Source organism: Echinops telfairi, unplaced genomic scaffold (assembly GCF_000313985.2).
Source record: "Echinops telfairi isolate 266 unplaced genomic scaffold, ASM31398v2 ScPeMD7_5592;HRSCAF=6446, whole genome shotgun sequence".
NCBI lineage: Eukaryota > Metazoa > Chordata > Mammalia > Afrosoricida > Tenrecidae > Echinops > Echinops telfairi.
This window is the reverse complement of record NW_022109491.1, coordinates 11,853,261-11,868,290: the sequence shown is the minus strand read 5'-3', so window position 1 is coordinate 11,868,290 and position 15,030 is coordinate 11,853,261. Positions and strand designations below refer to the sequence as shown.

The following is a 15,030-nucleotide window of genomic DNA, read 5'->3' as shown; positions in this document are numbered from 1 at the left end:
GGGGGAGCTCTGCCAGACGCTGCTAGCAGAGAACTGGATTGAGAGGTGGGGTCCTCGCCCAGCCCTTCCCCCCCTCTCTGCTCCCCCGCCTTCCACCGCCCTTCGACAGCCCTTTCACCAGCCCCGACGCACCAGCACAGTCAGGTCCGTCCGATTCATGACCCCCCATGTGGGTGAGAGCACAGGGGTAAGGTTTGCAACGGCTGCTATCTTGGGAGTAGATCACCAGGTCTTTCTTCTGAGGTGCACCTCCAACCTTTGGGTCAGCAGCTGAGTCCACTGACTGCTTCGCCACCCAGGACCCCAGCAGAACTTTCTGCCATGGCGGGACTGTCCTTCCCAGTGAGACCACTTACGCTGGGCACTAGAATGTGGCCAGTGCGACCAGGAATGGAATTTGTAACCCTATTTACTTTTTAATTCTCATTTTAAAAGCTACACGTGGCTGCTGTACTGAAGAGCCTCGGCTCCTCCTGTGCCCAATGGAGGTGACGACGCCCCACGTCTGTCTTGGAGACGCCTGTGCTCGGGACGTGGCACATGCCCAGCTGGGAGTCAGGACCCCAGGTTCTAGACCTCACTGCCATCTGGCCCAAGGCCCTAGGGACCCGTGCAATAAGGAGTTATTTTGAATCAAGGTGTCTTTGCCAAGGGCCAAGGTCAGGTTTAGAGGGGTTTGGGGACTATGTACACATTAGGTGAGAAGAGTGTGTGTTTGTACACCTATGTGTGAGAAAGTGTGTGTGCTTTGGGTGGGGTGGAGGCCCAAAACATTCTCAAAAGGGTCCATCATTGCTGCAGTGTGAACCCCCAGTGTAGGTGACACCTCCACCCAGGGAGCTTTGTACTAATGGGATCCCTAGGCTCTCGGGATTCTGGGTCAGCACCTCACTCTCCAGGTGATTCCTTCAGATCCAGAAACAGAAAGGGGCTACAGAAGAGTCCCCAGGGAGCGGGGGGGAGTCCTGCCAAAATTCAGCTTCAGATTCAGTTGGTCTCCAATGGGCGGCACATTCTCAGCAAGGGTGCAGACAAGAATAACCCCACTGGAAGCCCTGCAGCCCCAGGAGAGGCTGCAGGGGGCCGGTCAGCATGGGGCTCGGGGATGACTTGTGCTCAAAGCTACTGCTCCCCACAGTGCGTGTGTGTGTGTGTGTGTGTGTGTGACTAAGCACTGGCACAATCACAGAGGAAAGAGAAAGCAGTTTGCGTGATAAGACCCCTGTCTTTTGCTGTGACTCTGGGCAAGTGCCCTTCTTGGTCAGCACTGTGGGCAGCTTTTCTGTGGGCCAGGCCTCATCCTGGGCTCTTTGTAAATGTGAACCTAATTTATCCTCCTGTGAAGTGGGGTCTCACTCTCGCTCTCACACTCACTCACTCTCACACTCACTCTCTCTCGCTCTCTCACTCATTCTCACACTCACACTCACTCTCACTCTCTCTCGCTCTCTCATACTTTCACTCACTCTCACACTCACTCTCTCACACTCTCTCACTTACTCACACTCTCTCATACTCTCACTCACTCACTCTCACTCTCGCTCTCACACTCTCACTCAATCTCACACTCACTCTCACACTCTCACTCACTCTCACACTCACTCTCACTCACTATTGCTCTCTCACTCACTCACTCACTCTCACTTTCACTCACTCTCACATTCTCTCACTCACTATTGCTCTCTCACTCTCACTTTCACGCACTCTCTCACACTCACTCAATCTCTCACACTCTCACTCACTCACTCTCACACTCTCACTCACTCTCACACTCACTCACTATTGCTCTCTCACTCTCACTCACTCACTCTCACTTTCACTCACTCTCTCAGTCACTCTCACTCACTCTTGCTCTCACACTCTCACTCTCTCACAGTCATGGAGTTGATTCCGGCTCACAGCACCCCCAGAGCACCTACAGAGCAGGGGCCCAGGGGCTCTGGTGGTCTAGGGGGTTACTCATTGGGCTGCTAACCACAAGGTCAGCAGTCTGAAACCACCAGCTGCTCCTCAGGAGCAAGAGGAGGCTTTCTGCTCCCACAGGGGCAGTTCTAGTCCTGTAGGCTCGCTGCGAGGTGGGCGGGGGACTACTCAGCCCATTTTACAGATGGGGAAAGTGAGGCTCAGAGCTCAGCAATGGTGGAGTCAGGGCTCCAATCCAGAGGCCCCGAGCCTGGGCTCCCCTTGCTCTTCCCTCACAGGATGGGGTGGGGGGGCAGGGACCCTGAGCCCAAGTCCTGAACTCCGGCCAGGCACCGCTCAGACCGGTGGCCTCCCACCAGTGGCAGGCCCCGCACTCACTTGCTCTCCGAGCCATAGCTGTTCATGCTGTCCTCGATGGACTCGTGGCTGGCCTGGCGCAACGTCCGGCTGGGCATCTCCACCGCCAGGCCCGTCTCTGTGCTCCTCTGGATGGCCCCCTTCAGCCGCCGGCCGTCTGCTTCTGGGCCAAGGGGCAGGAGGGAGTGGGAGAGACAGGAGGTGGATGAGGGCAGAGAGGCCAGATTCTGGTTAGCATCTCAGTGGCCAGTGGATGCCCAGCTCCAGCTCCCATGATCAGCCCTTCAACCCCCCCCACACCTACCCGCCCTGCCTCCCCCCACCCCACCCCAGGGTAGCCTTCGCAGGCCTCTGCCCTGCCCTGTACCCATCCACTGGTCATGACCTGAGCTTTGTGAACACCTGAATCCATCTACACAAGTGCTTATGTTCTTCCCTTGGGTTCATTTCTCCCCCTCCTCTGCAACTCTCACTTCGTGAACACCCACTAGGTGTCAGGTGTCCCTGGTGGCACCAGCTAAAACTCAGCCCCTGCCTGAAAGGCTGGTGGTTTGAATCAACTCAGAGAGGCCTGGGCAGACAGGCTGGGCACCCTCCTGAAGGGCAATGACAAACCCAACAGAGCACCCTCCTTGGACCCTCGCGGGGTCACCAGCCCCAGAGGCAACTCTAGGACCACCGGTGAGTGACCATGTGTCACACACCCCACCATGTACTTTAGCAGGGTTAGACCAGGTATCCCTACTTGGGCACAATAACACTTGGGTGGTGGGACTGGGGGGTCATACACCTCCCTGGCCTCTTCTGTGGGGAGTGCGGTGGGAGGGGGGACGGGGGACGGGGAGACAGTAGTCATTCTCCGCCTCAGATTGTGGCAACCCAAGCTGTCTCCACACAGGGCCAGTGTTCCCTGGGGGGCTAAATATCACCCTAATTGAGAACCCCTGATTTTAACCACTAGCCCTAATACCAGGCTGCCCAAGGTCAAATCCAGGTTCCTTTTCTCACTGGCTGTGGGACTCTGGGAAAATGTCTCCACCTCTCTGTGCCACCACCATTTCCTCAATGAAAACAAGGATAATCACGGGGTTCTTCCGCGGCTGGAGGACCCTCTGCCCTGGGCAGCCCCTCCCAACAAGTTCTCCATGCACAGTACATGGGAAGACTGCTCTGCCACACTGTGAGGTTTAAGACACATAATGCAGAGCAGGCTGCAAAACATCATGCATCTTTGTGAACCTGCCGACAGCTGTGTGTGAGTGTGTGTATACACACAGAAATGTAGCTTGATATGCACGCATCTGCATAGAGGAAACAGGAATGCTGTAAACCAGAGTAATTAAGTGGTGAACCATTGTCAGGAGCAAGACTGAGTTGAGCCAGGGGTTGGAGTGGTGGTGGTCATTTTTTAAACATTTAATCTCAGGTCAACATATAGACAGAAAAGTATGCAAATCTTAAGTGTGTAGCTTGGTGGGTTTCCACAAACACAACGCATTCACCTAGCCAGCACCTAGATGAAGACACAGGCCCCCAAAGCCCCCTCTGTCCCCTCCCGATGTCTCTCCACAAGGATGACCACCCTCCTAAATTCCAACACAGACAGTGGTCTGGAATGGTTTTGAACTTCATATAAATGGAATTGTACCGCATGCACTTTATAGCCTTGGATCGGTTTGCTCCATATTGTGCTGATTATATGAGAGGCACCCACACTGTCGGGTGCAGCTGTAGACGGTTTCTCATCACTGCTCTGTGATAGCCCACTGTGTGAATATACTGTAGTTTATTTGTGAGCCTTTGCTTGTTATTCCAGTTTGGAAACGATTTTTTCAGTGCCTGGCCTCTGGAAATACCTGCACTCATGTCTCTTGGGCCTCTACCTAGGAACAGAAAGGCTGCTGCGTGGTAGAGTAGACATCTGTTCAGGCAAATGGTTTTCCAAAGTGGTTGCACCAGTTTCTACTGTAACCAGCACAGGGCATGGCAGAGAGGGTTCTTTTGTGTATGCTTCCGTGTTTTTTGCAGTTTTACAATTAAATGCATTTGTTCTATACCATAAGATACAAGTAAAGTAATAAACGAGTCCCAGAACTCCTGCTACACTCCTATTAAAATCCTTGGAATAGTTCTCCATCCCCTGCCAAATGAAGTGCAAACTTTGCACCCCTACCCTCAAGACTCTCCGTGATACGAGTCCCTTCCCATGTCCTGCTGGCCTCCCTCGTCGTCTCGACACTCTAACCTGGCTGGGTGGCTCATGGTTCCCAGGGCATCCTCATCCTGGTCCCCTCCCCTCTATGTGCCTGCCCTATCCACATGTCTAACCATTGTCCAGAGTTGAGCTTTGAGATCATTGTACCTAGAGATTATCATAAGGTGTATCTCAAGATTGCAGCCTTTCCCCGCAGCTCTTCATTCTGGATGCTGACCATATGAGCCAAGAAGCTGGGCTCCCTGTGGGAGAAGATGGCATGGGGAGCGGAGCCTTTCATATCTGCAACATGCAGTGACACAAATGCAAAGACGACCCGAAGCGCTCCCTGAAGACCAAAGACCACAGCCTCCAGGACGGATTACACCTCAACCGAACAAATCCTCCCAACTCAGCCAATAAGTACCAGCATGAGCAAGGGAGAAACTGCCGAGGTTGCCAAGGACTTATTTCGCTGAGCTCCACAATCAATGCCCATGGAAGCAGTGGTCAAGAAATCAAATGGAGCATTGCCTTAGGATAATCTGCTGCAAACGTCTTCTTTAATACATTCAAAAGACAAGATGGGAGTTTGAAGGGTCACATGCTTCTGACCTAAGTCATAGTATTTTCCTTTTTGTTTCTTCCCAAATAATATTTTTATTGACAGCTTTTAGTCATTCCAATATACCCCTTCCCTTCCCATACAGTTCTGTTGTTCCGTCCCATTGGGTAGGGATGTACAATCATCAATGCTATCAACTCTCCTCCCCCTTCCCGTACCCTCGGGGAATCTTTACTCCTGTTACTGTCTCTGAGGGGTCATTTCTCTTGACTACCATGTACCGAGGGATCCTGCATGTACAAATGAACACACACAAGTCTAACCTAAGTCACAGTATTTTTAATCACTTCCTACAAGTGCAAAATCTAGACAATAATAAGGAAAACTGAAGAAGAATCAATGCCTTGGCATTGTGTTAGCAATCCAGCCAGAACTCTCCTTAGAAGTGAGGGTGGTGAGACTCTGTCTCACCTACCTGGGACTAGTCCCTAGAGAACGTCTCCATACAGGTTAAGCCAAAAAGGTTGGCAAAAAGGAGGAATGCCCTCCAGGAGATGGATGGCAACCCACACAATCAGTGTGCAGTTGAAGCATGACCTGGCAGTGCTTCATTCTTTTGTACACGGGGTCACTATTAGCTGGAACAGACACCAGGACACTGGCGACAACATCACTTACCAGACACCCTAGCCCTCTGTGTGCTTAGCTGTGTCATGGGGAGAATACACCAAACTCTTTGGGTTGTTGTGAGGGTAACTGTAACCCGATAGAACAACATCGAATCCCAGGTAGGACATCACGGATGGGCTGTGGCATACAGTTAGCACTTGAGACATGTAGTGATGACAGGTGTCATTAACACCACGGGGCCAGACACTGTACCAAATGTCTTACCTATGCATCATTGTGACTCACTCTCGTGGTAAACCGAGAGAGGGTACTACACAGAGCAGGGAAAAGGGGGGTCAGGAGAGTTGAATAACTGTCTTATGGAGTCCTAAGGTGGTGCTAACCAAAGGTCAGCAGTTGAAACCCAGCAGCTGCTCCAAGGGAGGAGGATGAGGTTATCTTTGCCCACACAGATTTACAGCTTTGGAGGTCCTATATAGGAGTTGGAATTGACTTGATAGAAGTAGGGAATTTTGGGGGGGATGGTAAAAAGGGGGTGTATAATGAAGGGGTTGAGGGCACATGTGGCTAACGAGGTAGGGCAGGAGCTCAAACCCAGCTCTTTCTGACTTCAATACCCAAGTTCATAAGGAACTGCCACAGTCTATCACGGAACCCAAACACAGTCTCTCCAAAAGAACCCCAAATCTGCTCCCATCGAATCCATTCTGACTCAGGGTGGCCCCACAAATTACGAGGCTGAGCTCCACAGGGTTTACTTGGCTGGAGTCTTCAAAGAAACAGATCAGCAGGCTTTTCTTAGGTGGCTCTGCTGGGTGGGTTCAAACCACAGGCCTTGAAGAGCTGAGACCAAGCCGTTGCCACCACCTAGGGAACTGGCCTTCCCTCATCAGGATCCTCAGGAGGAGGTGTGCTTTCAGGTCACAGGCACCTTACCTCCACCCCCACCAAGGTATCTATGTGGACCACCGCCTCTTGAAACATATTCTCAGTGGAAACATGGACTTACTTCAGCACCTAGGACAGCTCCACACCTTTCTGCTGAACTTGTGCTTCATTGAATCGGTTTTATGATGTGTCCCCAAGAAAAATGCAAATTCTCCGGCAAAGAAAACAGCCAAGCCTTACTCCCCTGTTTATACATGATTATGAATAATGTGTCTAATGGACCTTCTCCCCAAAGCCAGCGTTCACGAGGAATAAGATAATAATAAAATGATGATAATGATGAAATATGATCAGTACCATCGTTATTAGCATCTACATTCTTCATTCATTCTAATTCAACCTCACCATACAACCCTAAGGGACAAATATTTTATCTTAGTTTTAGCCTAAAAGGAAACAGGTTGAAAGTTGTGTGGAGTCCTGCCCAAGGTTTACACCTGCAAGACAATTAGGTTTTGAGCCCCAGTCTATGGGACCAGGTTTCCTACTAGAAACCGCTCATGGTCCCAGGAACATGGTGGTGGGAGGGAGAGGAGGGGGGGTAACTCAGCCTTCTCCAACTCAGACATCTCATTGAAGGTACAAATTATCCGCTTTGATTTCCGGATGAGGATGAGCAGCCCAAGGCTGAGGGGCTAACTGGCTTGATCCAGAACCTTGGGCTCTAGAGTCACTAAGCCTCTCCCTGGCCCATCCCTGGGAGTGGTCCACAGGGATCCACTTTTCAGCCTGTGGTGTTCCCTCTGAAACAAGAGCTCTGAGTGCATGGATTATATTAAAGACACAGCTCCCCGCTTCCTACGCCCATTCGCCTTCTTGTGCCTCTGGGATAAACTCTCTGCAAGCTGTGGCCTCATCTCCCCCCATGACCAGCCTCTCCTTGTGCCTTCAGCCTCATATGCCTCCACTGCCCAGGTCTCAGAGGCCCGTCTGCATGTGGAGGGCTGAGCTGATCTATAGGCACCCAGACCTCTGTAGCCCTGACGTTGCTTCTGGCTGGGTCTCTAAGGGCAGGTCCAGGAAGCATAAGCTCTGACTCCTGGATTGAGGGCCCCCTCTCCCCACTGGAACTGTCAGAATCCACTTCCTCTTAACAGCCAAGAACATCCCATTGGAAGAGAATGCCAAGGGTCATCCGGAACAAAGCTGTCACTGTGCAGAAGAGGGGCCACTGGGTCCAAAGAGGGACACCATGACCTTGTGTGTGAAAACCCAGGTCTCCTGATCAATCACCACCATCTTTGTTTCTGCTCACCACCGGCCACCATGCACCTCTATTTCCATGACTGGGGTTTAAAAGGATGGGCTTTTCACTTGATGGCCTGGGTGGAAACCTGCCCCAAAGGCACTTTATTAGCTGTGTGAACTCGGGCAGTTCCACAGCAGCCTCTCAGATTCTGCCTCCTTGAGACAGGGGGAAAAGTAATAGTACTTACTTCTTACTGTTGCTATGAAGATTAAATGAGTGCATCTTTATCAAAAGCATTTAGAACAGGGCCTGGCACACAACAATCACTCTCTGCTACGTGACATGTGCTTGTTGAGTAATGAGACCAAATGAGTCTCCCTGTCTCCTTGTGGTGACTCAAAGCGGGCTTGCTCTCCTTCACCACAGTGGCAGTCTGAGCTCACACCCATCTTGCTTTGCCTGGCCCAAGACAGGCAAGCGGCTCAGAGGTCCACGTTGGGTGGCAGCTCGGGATGCCCTGAGCACAGATTGGGTAAAGCAGGGATGTTGCTTCAGAATCTGGGGTAGAACTGAGGAAACGGAAGTTCTCAAAGACCCCCCAGGCGGTTTGGCTGTTTGGTTAGATGGAAGCGTGCCCTCCCACCGGTGTACCCACCACCAGAGGATTCTCGCCCACCAGCTTCCACCCCACGGCCAGCATGGGCTTTCTGAACCTCGATCTTGAACACGTCATCTCTCTGACGAAAAGCCTTCGCTGGCACCCCGCTCGCTACTCAATAATCAACACAAAGACTAAGCTGAGCACACAATGCCTTTAACAACAACCAAGAAAAGGTCCCCCGTGGGGCTCTAAAACTCTATTCACGCTGAATCACTCCAGCAGTTGCAAATACCCCATGTGATCAGCTACACCCCCAATGGCATACCGATCACACAGCACAGGCCTTTCTAAGCCTTCTGGAGAAAAGTCCTTCAACAACACCTGTTGGTTGCAGTAGCATCCAGACAGGAAGAGTGGTGACATCACAGTACACAGCTCCATCCACACAGATGGCAGGGGGCCCTCAGCTATAGAACCAGCATCCACCAGCGGCCCCTCCTGTCCCCTCCACCAGGAAGCATCTCCCAGACTGCTGACCACATGGTTTCCTGTGGCTTATTCGGCACGTTTGATGCTGTTGTCTCTGGGGTCATCACATCAGTTCTGATCCACGGCAACCCCACTGGATGGAGCAGAATTGCTCCAGCAGGCTCTTGGTGGGCAATCTTTACGGAAGCAGGCCCTCAGTCTTTCTCCGGCAAAGCCGCTGGGCATGTGCGAGCCTCCCAAGTGCAGTCAGCAGCCGGATGCTCCACCGTTGTGCCACCGCCTTTTGTATTTCTGTAGACACAGAACCAGCCAGTGTCCACGTGGACCTTCAGGCCTGGCTCCTTTCATACACCACTGCGCCTAGGAGGTTAGCCTACATTGAGAGTTTCACGGCAGCCCATTCATTCTCGTTGCTTTGTTGTATCGTATGCATGCATCAAACTTATTTTCAACCATTCTATTGTTAAAGAATCTGTGGGCAGTTTCCAGTTTGGAGCTATTACAAATAGTTCTGCGAAACACATGTCTGGTGTGTCTTTCTGTGACCATTTGTGTGTGTGTCTGTTGAGCATTTCATTACAAGTGAATGTGCAGGATCAAAGACACGCCTTTGAGATGCCGCTTAGACTGGGTGAAGCAGGATGTCCTTTGGAAGGTGTGCTCAGAAGAAACGGGCTCCTGACAGGAATACAATAGAGGGAAGGGGCGGCGGGAAGACTGTTGATTCAATGTCTGTCTGGCTCACTTCCATCTTCTCCAAAGCACACGTCCGTCTGCTGACTGAGCCTATCAGGGCAGACGGTACTCAGAACAGGAAGGAGCTGGAAAAGACCCGGCATACAGTTGGTATTCAATAAAGGCCGGCGGTTATCTTTAAGATCTTCCAGGGTCAGCAACCAACTATCCATCAAGACTGCCTTCCATCACCTGTCAGTGCCTCATCAATGCTGAGATAACCCCCTCCATCAATGCTGAGATAACCCCCTCCATCAATGCTGAGATAACCCACTACGTGAATGGTCGTGGAGGGTGCGTTTGGTCCCTCTTGGAGGCACGTACAACAACGTGGCGACTCACAGTCGAAAGGCTCTGGAACCCCACTGCCATCGAGCATCTTCCGACTAGCAGGGATCCCACGGGACATGATGGAACCGCTCCGCGGGGTTCAAACGCTGCCGTCTTTACCAGAGCGGGCTGCTGACTCTTTCTCGCACAGAGCGGCAGCTGGTGCGTTTGAATCACCGGCTTTTTGGTTCATAGCCAAGTGCTTACAAGTTGGACTACCAAGGCCCCAAACCATTAATGACAGTAGCCCCGCTGCCTGGGGAGGGAGCCCAGGCGACATGGTGGTTGTGAGTCGGGTGGCTAACTGCCAAGTCAGCTGTTCAAAACCACTAGCCACTCCACGGGAGAAAGATAAGGTTTTCTCTCCCATAAAGAATTACAGCCGCTGACTACAGGGTTGCTTTGAGGTAGAAGTGATGTGAGTTTGGGATTGTGTGTGTGTGTGTGTAGCTGCCTGGTGCAGCAGGAATTGTCCGTGGTGCTGACCAGGTCCTCTTACTGATCCTGAATTGGGCAGAGGTGGGAGGAGTTGCTCTCAGATAACCCAGGCAACTGCACCCCATCTGAACACACACATCACACACACACACACACACCACACACACACACACACTTCCCACCAGCTTGTTGCTGTCTGAAATTCCATCTTCAGAGAAGCAGCCTTGCAGGTACTGAGCCGAGGCCGACACTCCCTGTACATGACCTCCCTGACTCCTCCCAAGCACCGGAAGGCAGAATCCCCTCCCCTTCCACAGAGAGCTGAAGCTCAGGGAGGTGAAGGAATCTGCCGTAGGTGGCCCAGCTGTTAAGTGGGGGCCTGTTCTTAGTTCAAGGGCAAACCAGAGTACACTTTCCCCTTGGGACTGCTTTGCACTGAGGGGTCTGAACTGCCCCAGAAGATTGGAAAGGGCAGTGGGGAGAGAGCATGAGGACACAGAGAGGAATGGAGGCAGGGGAGGGGTGTGCAAAGGATGCGAGAAGACCAGCCAGGGGCCATGGAGATTTGGACTGGCTGGGCAATGTGAATAAATGTGTTCCAGGAATGCTATGTTCACGTATAAGGGAAGGAAATAAAAACGTACAGATCCTGAGCTCACTTCACGTGCCCTGCTCTCCTTGGACTCAGGGATGCAAAGAAGACACAGTCCTTATCCTCCAGGGACTCGAGAGTAGTGGCCAGGGGAGAGGACCCAGGTAAGTAATCCCCATTCACCCAACATTCCTAACCACTCAGTGCCAAGACTCAGGACATGGCAGTGAATGAGCTCCAGATCTTGCCCAAACTCCCAATCTCCCAGGAGGGAAGGGCAGGGAAGGGTGCAATTATAATGCTGGGGGTTATGGTTACAGCGTAGCCCAGCTGAAGGCAGAGAGGCACACAGGGTAGTCTAGGTCCCTGGAGAGGGTCGTCAGTAATGCAAGGGAGATAGAGGCAGGGTCTGGCTTGTAAGAGTTCAGTGTTTTCCCTGAATGGCAAAGGAGCTGCAGAAGCTTTGTGGGGGAGATGGAATGAAAACTACAATGGACATTTTGTCCATGAACTTTTGGAAGCCCCTTATATTATCTGGTTGCAAATGAAAGATTAGATTTCAAGGCAGGCTTCGGTAACGTTCTGTGAGCTTACAACTGCAGGCCGCAGTGAAATGGAAAACCTACAGGGCGATGGTACAAGGTGAGCCCCAAGTGTAACTGGGAGGTGGGGTCCTGGGTTTGGAGTCCGTGCCCCTGGGGAGGGGTCACAAAACTCACTGCCACCGCGGGGATTCCGACCCCGAGTGACCCTGTAGGATCGAATACAACTGTGCCTGTGGGCTTTTGAGGCCATACATCTTTGCCGAGGCAGAAAGCCTCGTCTTTCACCCATAGAGTAGGGGGTGGGTTCATACTGCCGACCTTGTGATCATCAATTCAATGACAGGGGTGGAGAAAGGAAAGCCTTCCATTCTGTGCCAGCCAGGTGGGGATGACTTTCCGGAGAAGGGACATTTAAGAACTCATGGGAGGAAGGCACATAGATAGAGTCCTGCCAGGTGGCTGCCTTTCCCTGGGACAAGCTGGGTGCTGGACAGCATGCTGGGCCCACAGGCCCCGGGAAGCTCCGCAAGCCACACCGCACTCCCGGTGCCTGGATGCGGCCCAGCCCTCTACTACCAGTCTGACGTCACGCTCATTCCAGGTGCTCGATCCACTCAAATTACTCATCACTCACCAACACAGCCCACGCACTTCCGTTTCCAGCCCGAGCCCCGCAGGCTCTGCAGCCAGAGGAGTGGGATCCGAAGCAGCCACTCTCTGAGCGAACGCGGAAAAGACATCGGGCCTCTCCGAAATGCTCGAGGCACGAGGCTTGCCCTCGGGAAATGGGGGTGGGATGAGAACCCACGGCCCACGGCGGTGTGAGAGGGAGTCAGTCCGTCCTCGCTGGGGTCACAAAAGGCCAACCCCCTCTGCCCCAGAGGCTGGCACTGGGGCTTGGTGTGGGGCTCACTTCTTGCTTCTCAGTGAGGGGGTGGCGTCTCCATGCCTTCACCCCGAGACAGCAGCAAGCCCACCTGGGACAGGCTGCTCTCGGGGTGTGAGAAGAGAGGGATACCGGAGCCCCCAAAGCCTTCCAGCCCCTGCTCTTCCTTCCAGGCCTGTCATAGTCCAACACCACCCACCCCCACCCCCAAACAACAACAACAAACCAACCACAGAAGACAAAGGAAATGCCCCCTGTGAGGAAGGAGTCCATGAGCCAGCCAGCAGTTACCACGCCAGGCCGTCTCCTGGGAGGCTGGGAGGCCTGAGTGGTCCAAGGCGAACCTTGGAAGAAAAGCCTGCCTGGCAGTCTGCTGCCCAAACATCAGCCCTGAAAGCCCTGTGTGGCTTGGTTCTTCTCTGACCACGTGGTATCGCGATGACACAGGGCTAACTTGACAACAACTGGTTAAAAATGGGAAGAGTCCCCAAGCGTAGGGGAGGCGTGGGGGTTCCTCCCATGTCCCCTCCCCACCTCGCTGCACACACGCCGCCGTCGTAATGAGCTCATCAAGCCAAGTGACTGGATATGACAAGGCAGCCCGGCAGTCCCTGTCCACGCTGGGAAATATGTTCTCTCCAAGTGCCTTGTGGGTTGGCATTCAGGGCCATAAACACAGAGACTGTCAGAAGATAAAGGCACCCAGTACGTTACAGCCACAATTACCAGCAACACCCTCAGATTGACAGTCGTGTCCCTAATCCCCAGAAACCCTCGGGAACCAGAGGCGGTGAGGACGGAAGCAGTCTGCCACGCCCGCCCAGCAAGGAGGTGGCAGAACCCAAAACAACCCTCTCCTCCACACAGGAAGTTGTGCCCAGGGGTTGTGAGCAGCCCTGGTGGTATAGTGCTCAGGCATTGGGCTGCTAATCATTGTAAGGTTAGTAGTTTGAAACCACCAGCCGCTCCTTAGGAGAAAGATGAGGCTTTCTCCTCCCCTAGAGTTACAGTCTGGAAACCCACCGGGGAAGTTGTACCCTGTCCTAGCGGGTCGGGGAAGTTGTACCCTGTCCTAGCGGGTCACTAGGAGTGGCATCTACTTGATGTCCATGAGTTTGATGTTTGGTTTTACCCCAAACAGCCCCCGAGTTGGACCGACTGGTGGGCAGATGAACAGAGGTGGGAGATCCGTGCAATCGAACGGTATTCAACGACCACAAAGAATGAATGGCTGATCTAAGCCCCAATATGGACGAACACGATGCTGAGTGAAAGAAGCCATTTGTATGGCGTGTCCAGAACAGGCAGATCTAGAGAGAAAGGGGATTCGAGGTTGCCAAGGGACTGGAGGTGGGGAGGGTGGGAAGCAGGTTTCCTTCTGAAGAGGAAAAGGTTCTAACGGGTTCTGGGGATGGTTGCCCAACACAGCGACTAGGCCGTGGAACTCCACCTGCGCATCCCCACAAAGGCACATGGATGGGAACGGGCAATGAGCGCAGGGAACTTCTCACTTGCAGCCCCAACCGGGCAAGCCTTCTGTCTGGGTCTCCACCAGGCTGCCTGGGCCTCGGGCTCCCACCACCTTATTCCCCAAAGGACACAGGGCAGGTCCCTCCATTCCAGCTGGGACCAGTCACCTGGGGCCACCTGGTCGCCGTCGATGTACCAGAGCAAATCCTGCCCGAGAAGAGCAGCTCCTGAGGCTACCGAGAAAACCCACCGCAAGTAGCAGGTCCCACCACTCCCACTCAGTCATCCCAATCCCCGCTTCTCTGACCACCACCGTCCCTCTCCCCATGGCCCCGAGGGACAGTTCCAGACACAGGCTGCTCCACGCACCCTTGGATGCATGCCGGAGGTCCCATTCTCGGGACAGGAAGCTCAGCCCTTCATCTAATCCAGCTGCTTCTTCCAAAACAAGTACTCCCCTGGCTTTGGTCTTAGCCGGGCTGCAGGGCTTCCATCTTGCCTGTGGCACCTCGGCCCTCATTCCCTCAGATGAGAGCAGGGGCCATGTCTGCCCGGTTGACTGGCAGAGGGGCCGGGCACTCAGCAGGTGCTTCATACACCTATAGGAGCTAATCATCTGGGGATCTTAAGCTGGAGCTGTTGCTGCGGGTCTAGGTCTGCGAGCCCACATTTCAACAACTCCCAGGTGGGGCTGCTGCTTCTGGTCTCCGGACCACACTTTGAGCAAGCAGCAAGGACGTGGGTCACCTCACTGACTCTGTTCCTTGCCTGACTTGGCCATACAGGGAGCCACTTTGAGAAGCAACCGAAAGCTCTTTCCCTAGAGAAATGCCTGCTGACACGTTTCCATAAGCGTGCGTGCGCGCGCGTGTGTGTGTGCGTGTGTGTGTGTGTGTGTGTGTGTGTGTGTGTGCGCACACACACTATGCAACACAGTATGTTGCATACACTTCTGGGATCTGTAGCCCATGGGTTGGACTTTTCTTTTGGAACTACAAACCTCAGTTCTAGCAGAAAAGGAGATGAGGATCCTAGCGATGTGTTCAGACTGCTGGGTCTCCTCCCAGCCCTGCCGCCAACTTCCTGTGTGATTCCAAACAAGTCTCTGCCCTCTCTGAACTCTACCCCACCCCCACCC

At 53.2% G+C, this 15,030-nt stretch overlaps 1 protein-coding gene across 1 annotated transcript in view; it reads right to left on the bottom strand.

Moving 5' to 3' along the window:
* The window catches only part of RIMS4 (regulating synaptic membrane exocytosis 4), a 112,204-nt gene that overhangs the window by 17,461 nt on the left and 79,713 nt on the right, over positions 1–15,030 (bottom strand). Inside the window, exon 3 of the mRNA XM_030887063.1 lies at positions 2,302–2,443. Within this exon, the coding sequence (XP_030742923.1) occupies positions 2,302–2,443 (142 nt within the window). The remainder of the gene's footprint in view (positions 1–2,301; positions 2,444–15,030) is intronic.